Source organism: Hyla sarda, unplaced genomic scaffold, assembly GCF_029499605.1.
Source record: "Hyla sarda isolate aHylSar1 unplaced genomic scaffold, aHylSar1.hap1 scaffold_423, whole genome shotgun sequence".
Lineage (NCBI taxonomy): Eukaryota > Metazoa > Chordata > Amphibia > Anura > Hylidae > Hyla > Hyla sarda.
In genome coordinates this window covers 188400-210908 of record NW_026610438.1, presented here as the reverse complement: position 1 = coordinate 210908, position 22509 = coordinate 188400, and the positions used below count along the sequence as shown (strand labels likewise).

At 50.0% G+C, this 22509-nt stretch overlaps 1 protein-coding gene across 2 annotated transcripts in view; it reads left to right on the top strand.

Annotated features, from left to right (window-relative positions):
• The window catches only part of AATK (apoptosis associated tyrosine kinase), a 169330-nt gene that overhangs the window by 40610 nt on the left and 106211 nt on the right, over positions 1–22509 (top strand). For both annotated transcript variants that reach the window (XM_056553872.1, XM_056553871.1), the window contains exons 2-6: positions 660–801; positions 11161–11240; positions 14922–15040; positions 16791–16878; positions 20037–20164. In XM_056553872.1, coding sequence (XP_056409847.1) covers positions 660–801; positions 11161–11240; positions 14922–15040; positions 16791–16878; positions 20037–20164 — 557 coding nt within the window. The remainder of the gene's footprint in view (positions 1–659; positions 802–11160; positions 11241–14921; positions 15041–16790; positions 16879–20036; positions 20165–22509) is intronic.

Sequence of the window (22509 nt, the reverse complement as noted above, 5' to 3'; positions counted from 1 at the left end):
CCAGGGATGTTCTTCCTGATATTGTGCCTTAGATATAACCAGGGATGTTCTGCCTGATATCGTGCCTTAAATATAACCAGGGATATTCTGCCTGATATAGCGCCTTAGATATAACCAGGGATGTTCTGCCTGATATAGCGCCTTAGATATAACCAGGGATGTTCTGCCTGATATCGTGCCTTAGATATAACCAGGGATGTTCTTCCTGATATAGCGCCTTAGATATAACCAGGGATGTTCTTCCTGATATGGTGCCTTAGATATAACCAGGGATGTTCTGCCCAATATGGCGCCTTATATCTATGGAAGAACATCCCTGACTATATCTAAGAGACTCAGGGTCACAAGTGTCAGGGTTCTTCTGATCTATTGAGGTGAATTAATAAGGAATCCGCCATGATGGGCTCCGTGGCCCTCGTCTATGACTGCACTGCATTCTGTGTGGACCTATATACCAATCCCCGCCCCAGTAGAACTCAACATGACCGTATGTTGTCAGAGTTCCCTTTTAAGCCCATTGCAGGGGTGTAAAAGATGTTGATCACATGACAGGATAACAATTCTCTTTACTCTCCGTTCGGGCAGAGAAGGGGTTAATGTAGGGGTTGGTGACCAGCAGCCCCCCTTCTGCTCTTATAAATGTCTCTTGTCCTCCGCAGGAGCTGGACAATGTGGAGGGAGAAGACTACACCACGGAATTCTCCATCCAGAGTTCTCCGGCCGCGCAGAATGGACCAGAGGTTTATGTCCTTCCTCTCACAGACGTCTCCGTGCCGATGTCCAAGCAGCCGGCAAGATCAGGTACAGCCATGGGGTCCACGCTCGCACCTCACTGGGGTCCTAAGGGGTGATGTCACTGGGTCAGGTACAGCCATGGGGTCCACGCTCGCACCTCATTGGGGTCCTAAGGGGTGATGTCACTGGGTCAGGTACAGCCATGCGGTCCGTGGTAGCCCCTCACTGGGTCCTCCTGAGGAGGGGATGTCACTGGGTCAAGTATGGCCAGGGGGTCCGCACTTACCCCTCACTGGGGTCCTCCTAAGGGGGGATGTCACTGGGTCAGGTATGGCCAGGGGGTCCGCACTTACCCCTCACTGGGGTCCTCCTAAGGGGGGATGTCACTGGGTCAGGTATGGACATGGGGTCCGCGCCCGCCCCTCACTGGTATCCTCCTTGGGTGGGGGGTATATCACTGGGTCAGGTATGGACATGGGGTCCACGCTCGCACCTCACTGGGGCCCTCCTGGGGGGGATGTCACTGGGTCAGGTATGGCCATGGGGTCCGCGCCCGCCCCTCACTGGTATCCTCCTTGGGTGGGGGGTATATCACTGGGTCAGGTATGGCCATGGGGTCCGCGCCCGCCCCTCACTGGTATCCTCCTTGGGTGGGGGGTATATCACTGGGTCAGGTATGGCCATGGGGTCCGCGCCCGCCCCTCACTGGTATCCTCCTTGGGTGGGGGGTATATCACTGGGTCAGGTATGGCCATGGGGTCCGCGCCCGCCCCTCACTGGTATCCTCCTTGGGTGGGGGGTATATCACTGGGTCAGGTATGGCCATGGGGTCCGCGCCCGCCCCTCACTGGTATCCTCCTTGGGTGGGGGGTATATCACTGGGTCCACGCTCGCCCCTCTCTTGGCTGACGTCACCTTGTTCATTGGTTGTGGTGTCGCATCTTATGCACTTCGGTGGAGCTGAGCTGCAATACCACAACCCACCTGTTGTCAGGGGTAGCGCTGTTCCTGAAAGAAAGTCGCCATGTTTTTCTAATCTATAGCAGTACACGAGATTTCGGCGCCATAGTATAAACCTCGTCTCCATCAGTCGCCTTCAGGTCAGCGGGCGCAGGAGACATAATAGATGCTGGAGGCCCAATAGTTACCTGCAGGATTCCGTCACCTGGAGATAATTGCGGCAGTGATGGAGAGTCAGAGATGACATTTGTCTAAGGCAGGGGGTTCCTAATAGGGTGTCTCCAGCTGTTGCAAAACTACAACCCTCAGCATGCCTGGACAGCCAACGGCTGCACTGCACCACTGCACTGAAGGATGAGACGAGAGTGAAGATTTGATTTACCTTTCAGGGACAGTGAGTAAACTCTGGAGAAGGCAGACAAGCCTTCGGATGTCCGAGCATGCTGGGAGTTGTAGTTTTTCAACAGCTGGAGGGCTTTAGTTTGAAGACCACTGCACTAAGGCATGAGATGAGAAGGAAGCCTTGATTTACCATTTAGAGTCAGTGTGGATCCTCTGGAGGAGGCACACAGGCCTTTGGCTCCCGGCCATGCTGGGAGCTGTAGTTTTGCAACAGCTGGAGGAATCCTATTTGGGAAACACTGGTCTATGGCCATTGTACGGCAGAGGCTCCAGCTCTAGGGGGTCACTGTCTGTATTGGAACACTATAGAGCGATGCAGCGGCGGCCATCTTGGTCAGACCCTCACACCTGACGGCACTCACGGATATCACCAATGGCGGACACCAGTGAGGGAATGCGCTGCTTGTTATGGGGGGTCGGCGCCATCTTCCTCATACATGAGTGTCCGGCGCACAAAATGGCGCAGCGATCTCCGGTGAGTGGGACTGGAATCCCAGCGAGGAATTAATAGAATGATGTTTTGGGATGAAGGGGCCGGGGGGCTTCACAAAGGAATGCTCTAACCCCCCCCCCCGGGCGCACAATGGAGCCCTCACAGGCCGCCCTCCATATTGGCGCTGATGTCATCCACAATGGCCCCAGTGCTGCCCTGTACCAGCCCCGAATAACAATGGCGCTGTTTGTTCCCGGCACCGATCGGAATGTCCTGGGGCAGGATGGTGGGCCGGGCGCCGTGGGAGCGCGGGGGGTTAAAATGTCACGTATTGAAGTGGGAGACATTGTGTAGGGCGATCGGCGGGATGAGGCGCCACAATCCGTTTTTGTGAGATGTCTGGTGGTCAGATGCCCTGTACTGTCTGGTGACGCCTCCGCGTACATACCGTCATATAGTGCACGGATACTGCGCGGTGTCTGTTTATAGGCGCTACACAGTATGGCGCCCAAATAAAAGGGCTGTACCCCTATAAATGGCGCCACCACTGTACACAGCAAAATAATATACCGTCATATAGTGCACGGATACTGTGCGGTGTCTGTTTATAGACACTACACAGTATGGCGCCCAAATAAAAGGGCTGTACCCCTATAAATGGCGCCACCACTGTACACAGCAAAATAATATACCGTCATATAGTGCACGGATACTGTGCGGTGTCTGTTTATAGACACTACACAGTATGGCGCCCAAATAAAAGGGCTGTACCCCTATAAATGGCGCCACCACTGTACACAGCAAAATAATATACTGTCATATAGTGCACAGATACTGCGCGGTGTCTGTTTATAGGCGCTACACAGTATGGCACCCAAATAAAAGGGCTGTACCCCTATAAATGGCGCCACCACTGTACACAGCAAAATAATATACCGTCATATAGTGCACGGATACTGCGCGGTGTCTGTTTATAGACGCTACACAGTATGGCGCCCAAATAAAAGGGCTGTACCCCTATAAATGGCGCCACCACTGTACACAGCAAAATAATATACCGTCATATAGTGCACAGATACTGCGCAGTGTCTGTTTATAGACGCTACACAGTATGGCGCCCAAATAAAAGGGCTGTACCCCTATAAATGGCGCCACCACTGTACACAGCAAAATAATATACCGTCATATAGTGCACGGATACTGCGCGGTGTCTGTTTATAGGCGCTACACAGTATGGCGCCCAAATAAAAGGGCTGTACCCCTATAAATGGTGCCGCCACTGTACACAGCAAAATAATATACCGTCATATAGTGCACGGATACTGCGCGGTGTCTGTTTATAGGCGCTACACAGTATGGCGCCCAAATAAAAGGGCTGTACCCCTATAAATGGCGCCACCACTGTACACAGCAAAATAATATACCGTCATATAGTGCACAGATACTGCGCGGTGTCTGTTTATAGACGCTACACAGTATGGCGCCCAAATAAAAGGGCTGTACCCCTATAAATGGCGCCACCACTGTACACAGCAAAATAATATACCGTCATATAGTGCACAGATACTGCGCGGTGTCTGTTTATAGACGCTACACAGTATGGCGCCCAAATAAAAGGGCTGTACCCCTATAAATGGCGCCACCACTGTACACAGCAAAATAATATACCGTCATATAGTGCACGGATACTGTGCGGTGTCTGTTTATAGACGCTACACAGTATGGCGCCCAAATAAAAGGGCTGTACCCCTATAAATGGCGCCACCACTGTACACAGCAAAATAATATACCGTCATATAGTGCACAGATACTGCGCGGTGTCTGTTTATAGGCGCTACACAGTATGGCGCCCAAATAAAAGGGCTGTACCCCTATAAATGGCGCCACCACTGTACACAGCAAAATAATATACCGTCATATAGTGCACAGATACTGCGCGGTGTCTGTTTATAGACGCTACACAGTATGGCGCCCAAATAAAAGGGCTGTACCCCTATAAATGGCTCCACCACTGTACACAGCAAAATAATATACCGTCATATAGTGCACGGATACTGTGCGGTGTCTGTTTATAGACACTACACAGTATGGCGCCCAAATAAAAGGGCTGTACCCCTATAAATGGCGCCACCACTGTACACAGCAAAATAATATACCATCATATAGTGCACGGATACTGCGCGGTGTCTGTTTATAGGCGCTACACAGTATGGCGCCCAAATAAAAGGGCTGTACCCCTATAAATGGCGCCACCACTGTACACAGCAAAATAATATACCGTCATATAGTGCACGGATACTGCGCGGTGTCTGTTTATAGGCGCTACACAGTATGGCGCCCAAATAAAAGGGCTGTACCCCTATAAATGGCGCCACCACTGTACACAGCAAAATAATATACCGTCATATAGTGCACGGATACTGCGCGGTGTCTGTTTATAGACGCTACACAGTATGGCACCCAAATAAAAGGGCTGTACCCCTATAAATGGCGCCACCACTGTACACAGCAAAATAATATACTGTCATATAGTGCACGGATACTGCGCGGTGTCTGTTTATAGACGCTACACAGTATGGCGCCCAAATAAAAGGGCTGTACCCCCTACAAATGGCGCCACCACTGTACACAGCAAAATAATATACCGTCATATAGTGCACAGATACTGCGCGGTGTCTGTTTATAGACGCTACACAGTATGGCGCCCAAATAAAAGGGCTGTACCCCTATAAATGGCGCCACCACTGTACACAGCAAAATAATATACCGTCATATAGTGCACAGATACTGCGCGGTGTCTGTTTATAGGCGCTACACAGTATGGCGCCCAAATAAAAGGGCTGTACCCCTATAAATGGCGCCACCACTGTACACAGCAAAATAATATACCGTCATATAGTGCACAGATACTGCGCGGTGTCTGTTTATAGACGCTACACAGTATGGCGCCCAAATAAAAGGGCTGTACCCCTATAAATGGCGCCACCACTGTACACAGCAAAATAATATACCGTCATATAGTGCACGGATACTGCGCGGTGTCTGTTTATAGACGCTACACAGTATGGCGCCCAAATAAAAGGGCTGTACCCCTATAAATGGCGCCACCACTGTACACAGCAAAATAATATACCGTCATATAGTGCACGGATACTGCGCGGTGTCTGTTTATAGGCGCTACACAGTATGGCGCCCAAATAAAAGGGCTGTACCCCTATAAATGGCGCCACCACTGTACACAGCAAAATAATATACTGTCATATAGTGCACGGATACTGCGCAGTGTCTGTTTATAGGCGCTACACAGTATGGCGCCCAAATAAAAGGGCTGTACCCCTATAAATGGCGCCACCACTGTACACAGCAAAATAATATACCGTCATATAGTGCACAGATACTGCGCGGTGTCTGTTTATAAGCGCTACACAGTATGGCGCCCAAATAAAAGGGCTGTACCCCTATAAATGGCGCCACCACTGTACACAGCAAAATAATATACCGTCATATAGTGCACGGATACTGCGCGGTGTCTGTTTATAGGCGCTACACAGTATGGCGCCCAAATAAAAGGGCTGTACCCCTATAAATGGTGCCGCCACTGTACACAGCAAAATAATATACCGTCATATAGTGCACAGATACTGCGCGGTGTCTGTTTATAGACGCTACACAGTATGGCGCCCAAATAAAAGGGCTGTACCCCTATAAATGGCGCCACCACTGTACACAGCAAAATAATATACCGTCATATAGTGCACAGATACTGCGCGGTGTCTGTTTATAGAAGCTACACAGTATGGCGCCCAAATAAAAGGGCTGTACCCCTATAAATGGCGCCGCCACTGTACACAGCAAAATAATATACCGTCATATAGTGCACAGATACTGCGCGGTGTCTGTTTATAGACGCTACACAGTATGGCGCCCAAATAAAAGGGCTGTACCCCTATAAATGGTGCCACCACTGTACACAGCAAAATAATATACCGTCATATAGTGCACAGATACTGCGCGGTGTCTGTTTATAGGCGCTACACAGTATGGCGCCCAAATAAAAGGGCTGTACCCCTATAAATGGCGCCACCACTGTACACAGCAAAATAATATACCGTCATATAGTGCACGGATACTGCGCGGTGTCTGTTTATAGACGCTACACAGTATGGCGCCCAAATAAAAGGGCTGTACCCCTATGAATGGTGCCGCCACTGTACACAGCAAAATAATATACCGTCATATAGTGCACGGATACTGCGCGGTGTCTGTTTATAGACGCTACACAGTATGGCGCCCAAATAAAAGGGCTGTACCCCTACAAATGGTGCCGCCACTGTACACAGCAAAATAATATACCGTCATATAGTGCACGGATACTGCGCGGTGTCTCTTTATAGACGCTACACAGTATGGCGCCCAAATAAAAGGGCTGTACCCCTATAAATGGCGCCACCACTGTACACAGCAAAATAATATACCGTCATATAGTGCACAGATACTGCGCGGTGTCTGTTTATAGACGCTACACAGTATGGCGCCCAAATAAAAGGGCTGTACCCCTATAAATGGCGCCACCACTGTACACAGCAAAATAATATACCGTCATATAGTGCACGGATACTGCGCGGTGTCTGTTTATAGGCGCTACACAGTATGGCGCCCAAATAAAAGGGCTGTACCCCTATAAATGGCTCCACCACTGTACACAGCAAAATAATATACCGTCATATAGTGCACGGATACTGCGCGGTGTCTGTTTATAGGCGCTACACAGTATGGCGCCCAAATAAAAGGGCTGTACCCCTATAAATGGCGCCACCACTGTACACAGCAAAATAATATACCGTCATATAGTGCACGGATACTGCGCGGTGTCTGTTTATAGGCGCTACACAGTATGGCGCCCAAATAAAAGGGCTGTACCCCTATAAATGGCGCCACCACTGTACACAGCAAAATAATATACCGTCATATAGTGCACAGATACTGCGCGGTGTCTGTTTATAGGCGCTACACAGTATGGCGCCCAAATAAAAGGGCTGTACCCCTATAAATGGCGCCACCACTGTACACAGCAAAATAATATACCGTCATATAGTGCACGGATACTGCGCGGTGTCTGTTTATAGGCGCTACACAGTATGGCGCCCAAATAAAAGGGCTGTACCCCTATAAATGGCGCCACCACTGTACACAGCAAAATAATATACCGTCATATAGTGCACGGATACTGCGCGGTGTCTGTTTATAGACGCTACACAGTATGGCGCCCAAATAAAAGGGCTGTACCCCTATAAATGGCGCCGCCACTGTACACAGCAAAATAATATACCGTCATATAGTGCACGGATACTGCGCGGTGTCTGTTTATAGACGCTACACAGTATGGCGCCCAAATAAAAGGGCTGTACCCCTATAAATGGCGCCACCACTGTACACAGCAAAATAATATACCGTCATATAGTGCAAGGATACTGCGCGGTGTCTGTTTATAGACGCTACACAGTATGGCGCCCAAATAAAAGGGCTGTACCCCTATAAATGGCGCCACCACTGTACACAGCAAAATAATATACCGTCATATAGTGCAAGGATACTGCGCGGTGTCTGTTTATAGGCGCTACACAGTATGGCGCCCAAATAAAAGGGCTGTACCCCTATAAATGGTGCCGCCACTGTACACAGCAAAATAATATACCGTAAGGTGGCAGATAGGAAAATACCGCCAAACACTGCTACCCCGTACAGGGAGGAATATCAGCCCAAATCAGTGGTCTACAAACTGTGCAACTCCAGCTGTTACACAACTACAACTCCCAGCATGTCCTGACTCCATCACTCATTGTATAGGGCAGTGGTCTCCAAACTGTGGACCTCCAGATGTTACACAACTACAACTCCCAGCATGTCCTGACTGCATCACTCATTGTATAGGACAGTGGTCTCCAAACTGTGCACCTCCAGATGTTACACAACTACAACTCCCAGCATGTCCTGACTGCATCACTCATTGTATAGGACAGTGGTCTCCAAACTGTGCACCTCCAGATGTTATACAACTACAACTCCCAGCATGTCCTGACTGCATCACTCATTGTATAGGGCAGTGGTCTCCAAACTGTGGACCTCCAGCTGTTACACAACTACAACTCCCAGCATGTCCACTTGTGCTACAGCGCATCAATGTTTCCGTTCACTGACAGCAAAGAAATTGAGACACAAAGTAAATGTTTAGTTTTATACGATAATAAGAAATCTTTACTGAACAGACAAAAATTCTTCCTGAAGCAGCGCCCCCTCAGGTTGTGTGCGGTATTACCTGAGGACGGGGGGGGGGGGGGGATGTAGCAGAGCTGACACTGCGCTCCCAACACAGCTGCAAACTGAAATGACAAACTCAGCTTTCCTCTGTCTGATCACTCAGCTTTCCTCTGTCTGATCACTCAGCTTTCCTCTGTCTGTCTGATCACTCAGCTTTCCTCTGTCTGATCACTCAGCTTTCCTCTGTCTGATCACTCAGCTTTCCTCTGTCTGATCACTCAGCTTTCCTCTGTCTGATCACTCAGCTTTCCTCTGTCTGATCACTCAGCTTTCCTCTGTCTGATCACTCAGCTCTTCTCTGTCTGATCATTCAGCTTTCCTCTGCCTGATCACTCAGCTCTGCTCTGTCTGATCACTCAGCTTTCCTCTGTCTGATCACTCAGCTCTCCTCTGTCTGATCACTCAGCTTTCCTCTGATCACTCAGCTCTCCTCTGTCTGATCACTCAGCTTTCCTCTGTCTGATCACTCAGCTTTCCTCTGTCTGATCACTCAGCTCTCCTCTGTCTGATCACTCAGCTCTCCTCTGTCTGATCACTCAGCTCTGCTCTGTCTGATCACTCAGCTTTCCTCTGTCTGATCACTCAGCTCTGCTCTGTCTGATCACTCAGCTCTCCTCTATCTGATCACTCAGCTCTGCTCTGTCTGATCACTCAGCTTTCCTCTGATCACTCAGCTTTCCTCTGTCTGATCACTCAGCTCTGCTCTGTCTGATCACTCAGCTTTCCTTTGATCACTCAGCTCTGCTCTGTCTGATCACTCAGCTCTGCTGTCTGATCACTCAGCTTTCCTCTGATCACTCAGCTTTCCTCTGTCTGATCACTCAGCTCTCCTCTATCTGATCACTCAGCTCTCCTCTGCCTGATCACTCAGCTCTGCTCTGTCTGATCACTCAGCTTTCCTCTGCCTGATCACTCAGCTCTGCTCTGTCTGATCACTCAGCTTTCCTCTGTCTGATCACTCAGCTCTCCTCTGTCTGATCACTCAGCTCTCCTCTGTCTGATCACTCAGCTTTCCTCTGATCACTCAGCTCTCCTCTGTCTGATCACTCAGCTTTCCTCTGTCTGATCACTCAGCTTTCCTCTGTCTGATCACTCAGCTCTCCTCTGTCTGATCACTCAGCTCTCCTCTGTCTGATCACTCAGCTCTCCTCTGTCTGATCACTCAGCTTTCCTCTGTCTGATCACTCAGCTCTGCTCTGTCTGATCACTCAGCTTTCCTTTGATCACTCAGCTCTGCTCTGTCTGATCACTCAGCTCTGCTGTCTGATCACTCAGCTTTCCTCTGATCACTCAGCTTTCCTCTGTCTGATCACTCAGCTCTCCTCTATCTGATCACTCAGCTCTCCTCTGTCTGATCACTCAGCTCTGCTGTCTGATCACTCAGCTTTCCTCTGATCACTCAGCTCTGCTCTGTCTGATCACTCAGCTTTCCTCTGTCTGATCACTCAGCTCTCCTCTATCTGATCACTCAGCTCTGCTCTGTCTGATCACTCAGCTTTCCTCTGTCTGATCACACAGCTCTGCTCTGTCTGATCACTCAGCTTTCCTCTGATCACTCAGCTTTCCTCTGTCTGATCACTCAGCTCTGCTCTGTCTGATCACTCAGCTTTCCTCTGATCACTCAGCTCTGCTCTGTCTGATCACTCAGCTCTGCTCTGATCACTCAGCTTTCCTCTGTCTGATCACTCAGCTCTCCTCTATCTGATCACTCAGCTCTGCTCTGTCTGATCACTCAGCTTTCCTCTGTCTGATCACACAGCTCTGCTCTGTCTGATCACTCAGCTTTCCTCTGATCACTCAGCTTTCCTCTGTCTGATCACTCAGCTCTGCTCTGTCTGATCACTCAGCTTTCCTCTGATCACTCAGCTCTGCTCTGTCTGATCACTCAGCTCTCCTCTGATCACTCAGCTTTCCTCTGATCACTCAACTTTCCTCTGTCTGATCACTCAGCTCTCCTCTATCTGATCACTCAGCTCTGCTCTGTCTGATCACTCAGCTTTCCTCTGATCACTCAGCTTTCCTCTGTCTGATCACTCAGCTTTCCTCTGATCACTCAGCTTTCCTCTGTCTGATCACTCAGCTCTGCTCTGTCTGATCACTCAGCTTTCCTCTGATCACTCAGCTCTGCTGTCTGATCACTCAGCTCTGCTCTGTCTGATCACTCAGCTTTCCTCTGATCACTCAGCTTTCCTCTGATCACTCAGCTTTCCTCTGATCACTCAGCTTTCCTCTATCTGATCACTCAGCTCTGCTCTGTCTGATCACTCAGCTTTCCTCTGTCTGATCTATATTTCATGTGATTGTTTTCCCAGTACAACTTCTTAAGTCCACGGACCTGGGACGGCAGAGCCTCCTGTACCTGAAGGAGATCGGGAGCGGCTGGTTCGGGAAGGTGAGTGGACTCTGCCGCCATCTGCTGGTGATTTGGGATTATTACACTTTGTGCAATTGTTTTGCATCTTTACAGGATTTTGTTGCTGTATTTTCAGTTTATTTATTGTCCCTATTAGTGACGCCCCCTATAAGTAATGTCCCTATATGTGGTGCCCCTATAAGTAATGTCCCTATATGTGGTGCCCCTATAAGTAATGTCCCTATATGTGGTGCCCCTATAAGTGATGACCCCTATAAGTAATGTCCCTATAAGTGATGATCCCTATAAGTGATGGCCCCTATAAGTAATGTCCCTATAAGTGATGACCCCTATAAGTGATGATCCCTATAAGTGATGGCCCCTATAAGTGATGACCCCTATAAGTAATGTCCCTATAAGTGATGACCCCTATAAGTAATGTCCCTATAAGTGATGGCCCCTATAAGTAATGTCCCTATATGTGGTGCCCCTATAAGTAATGTCCCTATATGTGGTGCCCCTATAAGTAATGTCCCTATATGTGGTGCCCCTATAAGTAATGTCCCTATATGTGGTGCCCCTATAAGCAATGTCCCTATATGTGGTGCCCCTATAAGTAATGTCCCTATATATGGTGCCCCTATAAGTAATGTCCCTATATGTGGTGCCCCTATAAGTGATGACCCCTATAAATAATGTCCCTATAAGTGATGATCCCTATAAGTGATGGCCCCTATAAGTAATGTCCCTATAAGTGATGACCCCTATAAGTGATGATCCCTATAAGTGATGGCCCCTATAAGTGATGACCCCTATAAGTAATGTCCCTATAAGTGATGACCCCTATAAGTAATGTCCCTATAAGTGATGGCCCCTATAAGTAATGTCCCTATATGTGGTGCCCCTATAAGTAATGTCCCTATATGTGGTGCCCCTATAAGTAATGTCCCTATATGTGGTGCCCCTATAAGTAATGTCCCTATATGTGGTGCCCCTATAAGTAATGTCCCTATAAGTGATGACCCCTATAAGTAATGTCCCTATAAGTGATGGCCCCTATAAGTGATGGCCCCTATAAGTGATGGCCCCTATAAGTGACGCCCCTATAAGTAATGTCCCTATAAGTGATGGCCCCTATAAGTGATGGCCCCTATAAGTAATTTCCCTATAAGTGATGGCCCCTATAAGTAATGTCCCTATAAGTGATGACCCCTATAAGTGATGACCCCTATAAGTGATGACCCCTATATGTAATGTCCCTATAAGTGAAGACCCCTATAAGTGATGGCCCCTATAAGTGACGCCCCTATAAGTGACGCCCCTATAAGTGATGGCCCCTATAAGTAATGTCCCTATAAGTGATGGCCCCTATAAGTGACGCCCCTATAAGTGATAGCCCCTATAAGTAATGTCCCTATAAGTGTTGACCCCTATAAGTGTTGACCCCTATAAGTGTTGACCCCTATAAGTGTTGACCCCTATAAGTGATGACCCCTATAAGTGATGACCCCTATAAGTGATGACCCCTATAAGTGATGACCCCTATAAGTGATGGCCCCTATAAGTGATGGCCCCTATAAGTGATGGCCCCTATAAGTGATGGCCCCTATAAGTGATGGCCCCTATAAGTGACGCCCCTATAAGTGATGGCCCCTATAAGTGATGGCCCCTATAAGTAATGTCCCTATAAGTGATGGCCCCTATAAGTGATGGCCCCTATAAGTGATGGCCCCTATGGGTGATGGCCCCTATAAGTAATGTCCCTATAAGTGATGACCCCTATAAGTGATGACCCCTATAAGTGATGACCCCTATAAGAGATGACCCCTATAAGTGATGGCCCGTATAAGTGATGACCACTATAAGTGACGCCCCTATAAGTGATGACCCCTATAAGTGTTGGCCCCTATAAGTGATGACCACTATAAGTGACGCCCCTATAAGTGATGGCCCCCTATAAGTGATGACCCCTATAAGTGACGCCCCTATAAGTGACGCCCCTATAAGTGACGCCCCCTATAAGTGACGCCCCTATAAGTGACGACCCCTATAAGTGACGACCCCTATAAGTGACGACCCCTATAAGTGACGACCCCTATAAGTGACGACCCCTATAAGTGATGGCCCCCTATAAGTGACGGCCCCCTATAAGTGACGGCCCCCTATAAGTGACGGCCCCCTATAAGTGACGGCCCCCTATAAGTGACGGCCCTATAATTGACGGCCCCCTCTAAGTGACAGCCCCCTATAAGTTACAGCCCCCTATAAGTGACGGCCGTCTATAAGTGACTGCCCCCTATAAGTAACGGCCCCCTATAAGTGACGGCCCCCTATAAGTGACGGCCCCCTATAAGTGACGGCCCCCTATAAGTGACGGCCCTATAAGTGACGCCCCCTATAAGTGACGCCCCCTATAAGTGACGCCCCCTATAAGTGACGGCCCCTATAAGTGACGGCCCCTATAAGTGATGACCCCTATAAGTGACGCCCCTATAAATGATGGACCCCTATAAGTGACGCCCCTATAAGTGACGCCCCTATAAGTGACGGACCCCTATAGGTGACGCCCGATAAGTGATGGCCCCCTATAAGTGATGGCCCCTATAAGTGATGGCCCCTATAAGTGATGGCCCCTATAAGTGATGACCCCTATAAGTGATGGCCTCCTATAGGTGATGGCCCCTATAGGTGATGGTCCCCTATAGGTGACGGCCCCTATAAGTGACGGCCCCCTATAGGTGACGCCCCTATAAGTGATGGACCCCTATAAGTGATGGACCCCTATAAGTGATGGACCCCTATAAGTGATGGACCCCTACAAGTGACGGCCCCCTATAAGTGATGGCCCCTATAAGTGACGGCCCCCTATAAGTGACGCCCCTATAAGTGATGGACCCCTATAAGTGACAACCCCTATAAGTGACGCCCCTATAAGTGATGACCCCTATAAGTGATGACCCCTATAAGTGATGGCCCCTATAAGTGATGGACCCCTATAAGTGACGACCCCTATAAGTGATGTCCCTATGAGTGATGACCCCTATAAGTGATGGACCCCTATAAGTGATGACCCCTATAAGTGATGGACCCCTATAAGTTTTGGCCCCTATAAGTGATGGCCCCTATAAGTGATGGCCCCTATAAGTGATGGCCCCCTATAAGTGATGGCCCCCTATAAGTGATGGCCCTATAAGTGATGTCCCTATAAGTGATGACCCCTATAAGTGATGGACCCCTATAAGTGATGACCCCTATAAGTGATGGACCCCTATAAGTTTTGGCCCCTATAAGTGATGGCCCCTATAAGTGATGGCCCCTATAAGTGATGGCCCCTATAAGTGATGGCCCCCTATAAGTGATGGCCCCCTATAAGTGATGGCCCCCTATAAGTGATGGCCCCCTATAAGTGATGGCCCCCTATAAGTGACGGCCCCCTATAAGTGACGGCCCCCTATAAGTGACGGCCCCCTATAAGTGACGGCCCCCTATAAGTGACGGCCCCCTATAAGTGACGGCCCCCTATAAGTGACGGCCCCCTATAAGTGACAGCCCCCTATAAGTGACGGCCCCCTATAAGTGACGGCCCCCTATAAGTGGCGGCCCCCTATAAGTGACGGCCCCCTATAAGTGACGGCCCCCTATAAGTGACGGCCCCCTATAAGTGACGGTCCCCTATAAGTGGCGCCCCCTATACCTGACATTGTGTTGCGGCTCCTGCAGGTCCTTCTTGGGGAGGCGAACTCCGGTCTCTCCAGTTCGCAGGTTGTGGTGAAGGAGCTGAAGGTCAGCGCCAGCGTTCAGGAGCAGATCCTATTCCTGGAGGAGACTCAGCCGTTCAGGTGACTCCACGATTTATACCTGAACAGTCAGAACGTGCAGATATATATATATACTCTACAGAGATCACAGTGAGACCCACCTGCTGTACAACACACAGTTCTGGACACTACCACGCAGTCCTGGACACTACCACTCAGTTCTGGACACTTCCACACAGTTCTGGACACTTCCACACAGTTCTGGACACTTCCACACAGTTCTGGACACTTCCACACAGTTCTGGACACTTCCACGCAGTTCTGGACACTTCCACGCAGTTCTGGACACTACCACGCAGTTCTGGACACTACCACATAGTTCTGGACACTGCCACATAGTTCTGGACACTGCCACACAGTTCTGGACACTGCCACACAGTTCTGGACACTACCACATCGTTCTGGACACAACCACATAGTTCTGGACACTACCACATAGTTCTGGACACTACCACATAGTTCTGGACACTGCCACATAGTTCTGGACACTACCACATAGTTCTGGACACTTCCACGCAGTTCTGGACACTACCACATAGTTCTGGACACTGCCACATAGTTCTGGACACTGCCACATAGTTCTGGACACTTCCACACAGTTCTGGACACTTTCACACAGTTCTGGACACTTCCACGCAGTTCTGGACACTTCCACGCAGTTCTGGACACTTCCACACAGTTCTGGACACTTCCACGCAGTTCTGGACACTTCCACGCAGTTCTGGACACTACCACGCAGTTCTGGACACTACCACATAGTTCTGGACACTTCCACACAGTTCTGGACACTTCCACACAGTTCTGGACACTTTCACACAGTTCTGGACACTTCCACGCAGTTCTGGACACTTCCACGCAGTTCTGGACACTTCCACGCAGTTCTGGACACTTCCACGCAGTTCTGGACACTTCCACGCAGTTCTGGACACTTCCACGCAGTTCTGGACACTACCACGCAGTTCTGGACACTACCACGCAGTTCTGGACACTGCCACATAGTTCTGGACACTGCCACATAGTTCTGGACACTGCCACACAGTTCTGGACACTGCCACATAGTTCTGGACACTACCACATAGTTCTGGACACTACCACATAGTTCTGGACACTACCACATAGTTCTGGACACTTCCACATAGTTCTGGACACTACCACATAGTTCTGGACACTGCCACATAGTTCTGGACACTGCCACATAGTTCTGGACACTGCCACACAGTTCTGGACACTGCCACACAGTTCTGGACACTGCCACACAGTTCTGGACACTGCCACGCAGTCCTGGACACTACCACGCAGTCCTGGACACTACCACGCAGTTCTGGACACTACCACACAGTTCTGGACACTACCACACAGTTCTGGACACTACCACGCAGTCCTGGACACTACCACGCAGTCCTGGACACTACCACGCAGTCCTGGACACTACCACGCAGTCCTGGACACTACCACGCAGTCCTGGACACTACCACGCAGTCCTGGACACTACCACATAGTTCTGGACACTGCCACATAGTTCTGGACACTACCACATAGTTCTGGACACTACCACGCAGTCCTGGACACTGCCACATAGTTCTGGACACTACCACGCAGTCCTGGACACTACCACACAGTTCTGGACACTGCCACATAGTTCTGGACACTACCACACACTTCTGGACACTTCCACATAGTGGCGCTGTTTTGGTAATAAAACATTTTTTTCCCACCAGACGACGCTATTGGTTACTGATCTGGCGTCACATGATCATTTGTGTCTCCTCAGGGTTCTTCAGCACCCCAACCTTCTCCAGTGTTTGGCGCAGTGGGCGGAGGTCACCCCTTATCTCTTGGTGATGGAGTTCTGCCCCCTGGTGAGTGCTCCCTATGACTGCAGACTGCATAGCCATGGTTGTCACTTGTAATTGTAATATCACCCACAGCCTGAGGACAGGGGAGGCGCTGATCTTTGATTATCCACAATTCTAAAAACCTGCTTTATTCCAGTAACAGCGCCAGCCCTGTCCTCAGGATCTGTTTGGTACTGCAGTTGTTATAGCTGAGGTCACGAGTGGTGCTGTTTTTAGAAGAGCGCACTCACTATACAAGGGTGTGCATGTACTATAACCAGTAGATGAAGAATGCTCACTATACAAGGGTGTGCATGTACTATAACCAGTAGATGAAGCATGCTCACTATACAAGGGTGTGCATGTACTATATCCAGTAGATGAAAAATGCTCACTATACAAGGGTGTGCATGTACTATAACCAGTAGATGAAGCATGCTCACTATACAAGGGTGTGCATGTACTATAACCAGTAGATGAAGCATGCTCACTATACAAGGGTGTGCATGTACTATAACCAGTAGATGAAGCATGCTCACTATACAAGGGTGTGCATGCACTATAATAAGTAGATAAAGCATGCTCACTATACAAGGGTGTGCATGTACTATAATAAGTAGATGAAGCATGCTCACTATACAAGGGTGTGCTTGTAATATAACCAGTAGATGAAACATGCTCACTATACAAGGGTGTGCATGTACTATAATAAGTAGATGAAGAATGCTCACTATACAAGGGTGTGCATGTACTATAATAAGCAGGTGAAGAATGCTCACTATACAAGGGTGTGCATGTACTATAATAAGTAGATGAAGCATGCTCACTATACAAAGGTGTGCATGTACTATAACCACTAGATGAAGCATGCTCACTATAAAAGGGTGTGCATGTACTATAACCAGTAGATGAAGCATGCTCACTATACAAGGGTGTGCATGTACTATAATAAGTAGATGAAGAATGCTCACTATACAAGGGTGTGCATGTACTATAATAAGCAGATGAAGAATGCTCACTATACAAGGGTGTGCATGTACTATAATAAGTAGATGAAGCATGCTCACTATACAAGGGTGTGCATGTACTATAACCACTAGATGAAGCATGCTCACTATAAAAGGGTGTGCATGTACTATAACCAGTAGATGAAAAATGCTCACTATACAAGGGTGTGAGAGTACTATAACCAGTAGATGAAGCATGCTCACTATACAAGGGTGTGCATGTACTATAACCACTAGATGAAGCATGCTCACTATAAAAGGGTGTGCATGTACTATAACCAGTAGATGAAGCATGCTCACTATACAAGGGTGTGCAAGTACCCTAACCAGTAGATGAAGAATGCTCACTATACAAGGGTGTGCATGTACTATAATAAGTAGATGAAGCATGCTCACTATACAAGGGTGTGCATGTACTATAACCACATGATGAAGAATGCTTACTATAAAAGGGTGTGCATATACTATAACCAGTAGATGAAGAATGCTCACTATACAAGGGTGTGCATGTACTATAACCAGTAGATGAAGAATGCTCACTATACAAGGGTGTGCATGTACTATAACCAGTAGATGAAGAATGCTCACTATAAAAGGGTGTGCATGTACTATAACCAGTAGATGAAGCATGCTCACTATACAAGGGTGTGCATGTACTATAAAAAGAAAATGAAGCATGCTCGCTATACAAGGGTGTGCATGTACTATAACCAGTAGATGAAGAATGCTCACTATACAAGGGTGTGCATGTACTATAATAAGTAGATGAAGAATGCTCACTTTACAAGGGTGTGCATGTACTATAATAAGTAGATGAAGCATGCTCACTATACAAGGGTGTGCTTGTACTATAATAAGTAGATGAAGAATGCTCACTATACAAGGGTGTGCATGTACTATGAAGAATGCTCACTATACAAGGGTGTGCATGTACTATAACCAGTAGATGAAGAATGCTCACTATACAAGGGTGTGCATGTACTATAACCAGTAGATGAAGCATGCTCACTATAGAAGGGTGTGCATGTACTATAATAAGTAGATGAAGAATGCTCACTATACAAGGGTGTGCATGTACTATAACCACTAGATGAAACATGCTCACTATACAAGGGTGTGCATGTACTATAATAAGTAGATGAAACATGCTCACTGTACAAGGGTGTGCATGTACTATAACCAGTAGATGAAACATGCTCTCTATACAAGGGTGTGCATGTACTATAACCAGTAGATGAAACATGCTCTCTATACAAGGGTGTGCATGTACTATAACCAGTAGATGAAACATGCTCTCTATACAAGGGTGTGCATGTACTATAACCACTAGAGGAAACATGCTCACTATACAAGGGTGTGCATGTACTATGAAGAATGCTCACTATACAAGGGTGTGCATGTACTATAACCAGTAGATGAAGAATGCTCACTATACAAGGGTGTGCATGTACTATAACCAGTAGATGAAGAATGCTCACTATAAAAGGGTGTGCATGTACTATAACCAGTAGATGACGCATGCTCACTATACAAGGGTGTGCATGTACTATAATAAGTAGATGAAGAATGCTCACTATACAAGGGTGTGCATGTACTATAACCACTAGATGAAACATGCTCACTATACAAGGGTGTGCATGTACTATAATAAGTAGATGAAACATGCTCACTATACAAGGGTGTGCATGTACTATAACCAGTAGATGAAACATGCTCTCTATACAAGGGTGTGCATGTACTATAACCAGTAGATGAAACATGCTCTCTATACAAGGGTGTGCATATACTATAACCACTAGAGGAAACATGCTCACTATACAAGGGTGTGCATGTACTATGAAGAATGCTCACTATACAAGGGTGTGCATGTACTATAACCAGTAGATGAAGAATGCTCACTATACAAGGGTGTGCATGTACTATAACCACTAGATGAAGAATGCTCACTATACAAGGGTGTGCATGTACTATAACCACTAGAGGAAACATGCTCACTATACAAGGGTGTGCATGTACTATAACCACTAGATGAAGCATGCTCACTATACAAGGGTGTGCATGTACTATATCCAGTAGGGGGCCGGATCATCAGATCCTCTTTTCTCAGTTGTATGTTGGGCCCCTGTCCTCTGGGGCCCCTGTAGGGTTATAATGTCCCCCTCTTTCTTCCGGCAGGGTGATGTGAAGGGATATCTCCAGAGCTGCGCAGAGTCCACGTCCCCGGACCCCCTTACCCTGCAGAGGATGGGCTGTGAGGTCTGCTGCGGGCTCCTCCACCTACACAAGAACAACTACACCCACAGGTGAGCATACATAGCGGGGGCGCTCCCCATAGTGTTCCGCCATGTCCTGTATCGTCTCTCCGGACCCCTCGGACCCCCCTTGTTTGTCCCCTGGAACAATATCCTGATGCTGAATGAGTGGGACATGACGGCTCCAGCATCAGTGATTTTGTTGCAGGCGGCACTCACTGCTCCTGGGCTCCTGATGGCAGCGCTCACTGCTCCTGGGCTCCTGATGGCAGCGCTCACTGCTCCTGGGCTCCTGATGGCGGCACTCACTGCTCCTGGGCTCTTGATGGCGGCACTCACTGCTCCTGGGCTCCTGATGGCGGCACTCACTGCTCCTGGGCTCCAGATGGCGGCTCTCACTGCTCCTGGGCTCCTGATGGCGGCACTAACTGCTCCTGGGCTCCTGATGGCGGCTCTCACTGCTCCTGGGCTCCTGATGGCGGCACTCACTGCTCCTGGGCTCCTGATGGCGGAACTCACTGCTCCTTGGCCCTGGATGGCGGCACTCACTGCTCCTGGGCTCTGGATGGCGGCACTCACTGCTCCTGGGCTCCTGATGGCGGCACTCACTGCTCCTGGGCCCCTGATGGCGGCACTCACTGCTCCTGGGCTCTGGATGGCGGCACTCACTGCTCCTGGGCTCTGGATGGCGGCACTCACTGCTCCTCGGCTCCGGATGGCGGCACTCACTGCTCCTGGGCCCTGGATGGCGGCACTCACTGCTCCTGGGCCCTGGATGGCGGCACTCACTGCTCCTGGGCCCTGGATGGCGGCACTCACTGCTCCTGGGCTCCTGATGGCGGCACTCACTGCTCCTGGGCTCCTGATGGTGGCACTCACTGCTCCTTGGCCCTGGATGGCGGCACTCACTGCTCCTGGGCTCTGGATGGCGGCACTCACTGCTCCTGGGCTCCTGATGGCGGCACTCACTGCTCCTGGGCCCCTGATGGCGGCACTCACTGCTCCTGGGCTCTGGATGGCGGCACTCACTGCTCCTGGGCTCTGGATGGCGGCACTCACTGCTCCTCGGCTCCGGATGGCGGCACTCACTGCTCCTGGGCCCTGGATGGCGGCACTCACTGCTCCTGGGCCCTGGATGGCGGCACTCACTGCTCCTGGGCCCTGGATGGCGGCACTCACTGCTCCTGGGCTCCTGATGGCGGCACTCACTGCTCCTGGGCTCCTGATGGTGGCACTCACTGCTCCTGGGCCCTGGATGGCGGCACTCACTGCTCCTGGGCCTGGATGGCGGCACTCACTGCTCCTGGGCTCCTGATGGCGGCACTCACTGCTCCTGGGCTCCTGATGGCGGCACTCACTGCTCCTGGGCTCCTGATGGCGGCACTCATGGCTCCTGGGCCCTGGATGGTGGCACTCACTGCTCCTGGGCCCTGGATGGCGGCACTCACTGCTCCTGGGCCCTGGATGGCGGCACTCACTGCTCCTGGGCCCTGGATGGCGGCACTCACTGCTCCTGGGCTCCTGATGGCGGCACTCACTGCTCCTGGGCTCCTGATGGTGGCACTCACTGCTCCTGGGCCCTGGATGGCGGCACTCACTGCTCCTGGGCCTGGATGGCGGCACTCACTGCTCCTGGGCTCCTGATGGCGGCACTCACTGCTCCTGGGCTCCTGATGGCGGCACTCACGGCTCCTGGGCCCTGGATGGTGGCACTCACTGCTCCTGGGCCCTGGATGGCGGCACTCACTGCTCCTGGGCCCTGGATGGCGGCACTCACTGCTCCTGGGCCCTGGATGGCGGCACTCACTGCTCCTGGGCCCTGGATGGCGGCACTCACTGCTCCTGGGCTCCTGATGGCGGCACTCACTGCTCCTGGGCTCCTGATGGTGGCACTCACTGCTCCTGGGCCCTGGATGGCGGCACTCACTGCTCCTGGGCCTGGATGGCGGCACTCACTGCTCCTGGGCTCCTGATGGCGGCACTCACTGCTCCTGGGCTCCTGATGGCGGCACTCACGGCTCCTGAGCTCTGGATGGCGGCACTCACTGCTCCTGGGCTCCGGATGGCGGCACTCACTGCTCCTGGGTCCTGGATGGCGGCACTCACTGCTCCTGGGCCCTGGATGGCGGCACTCACTGCTCCTGGGCCCTGGATGGCGGCACTCACTGCTCCTGGGCTCCTGATGGTGGCACTCACTGCTCCTGGGTTCCTGATTGCAGCGCTCACTGCTCCTGGGCTCCTGATGGCAGCGCTCACTGCTCCTGGGCTCCTGATGGCAGCGCTCACTGCTCCTTGGCTCCTGATGGCGGTACTCACTGCTCCTGATGGGGGCATTCACTGCTCCTGGGCTCCTAATGGCGGCATTCACTGCTCCTGATGGTGGCACTCACTGCTCC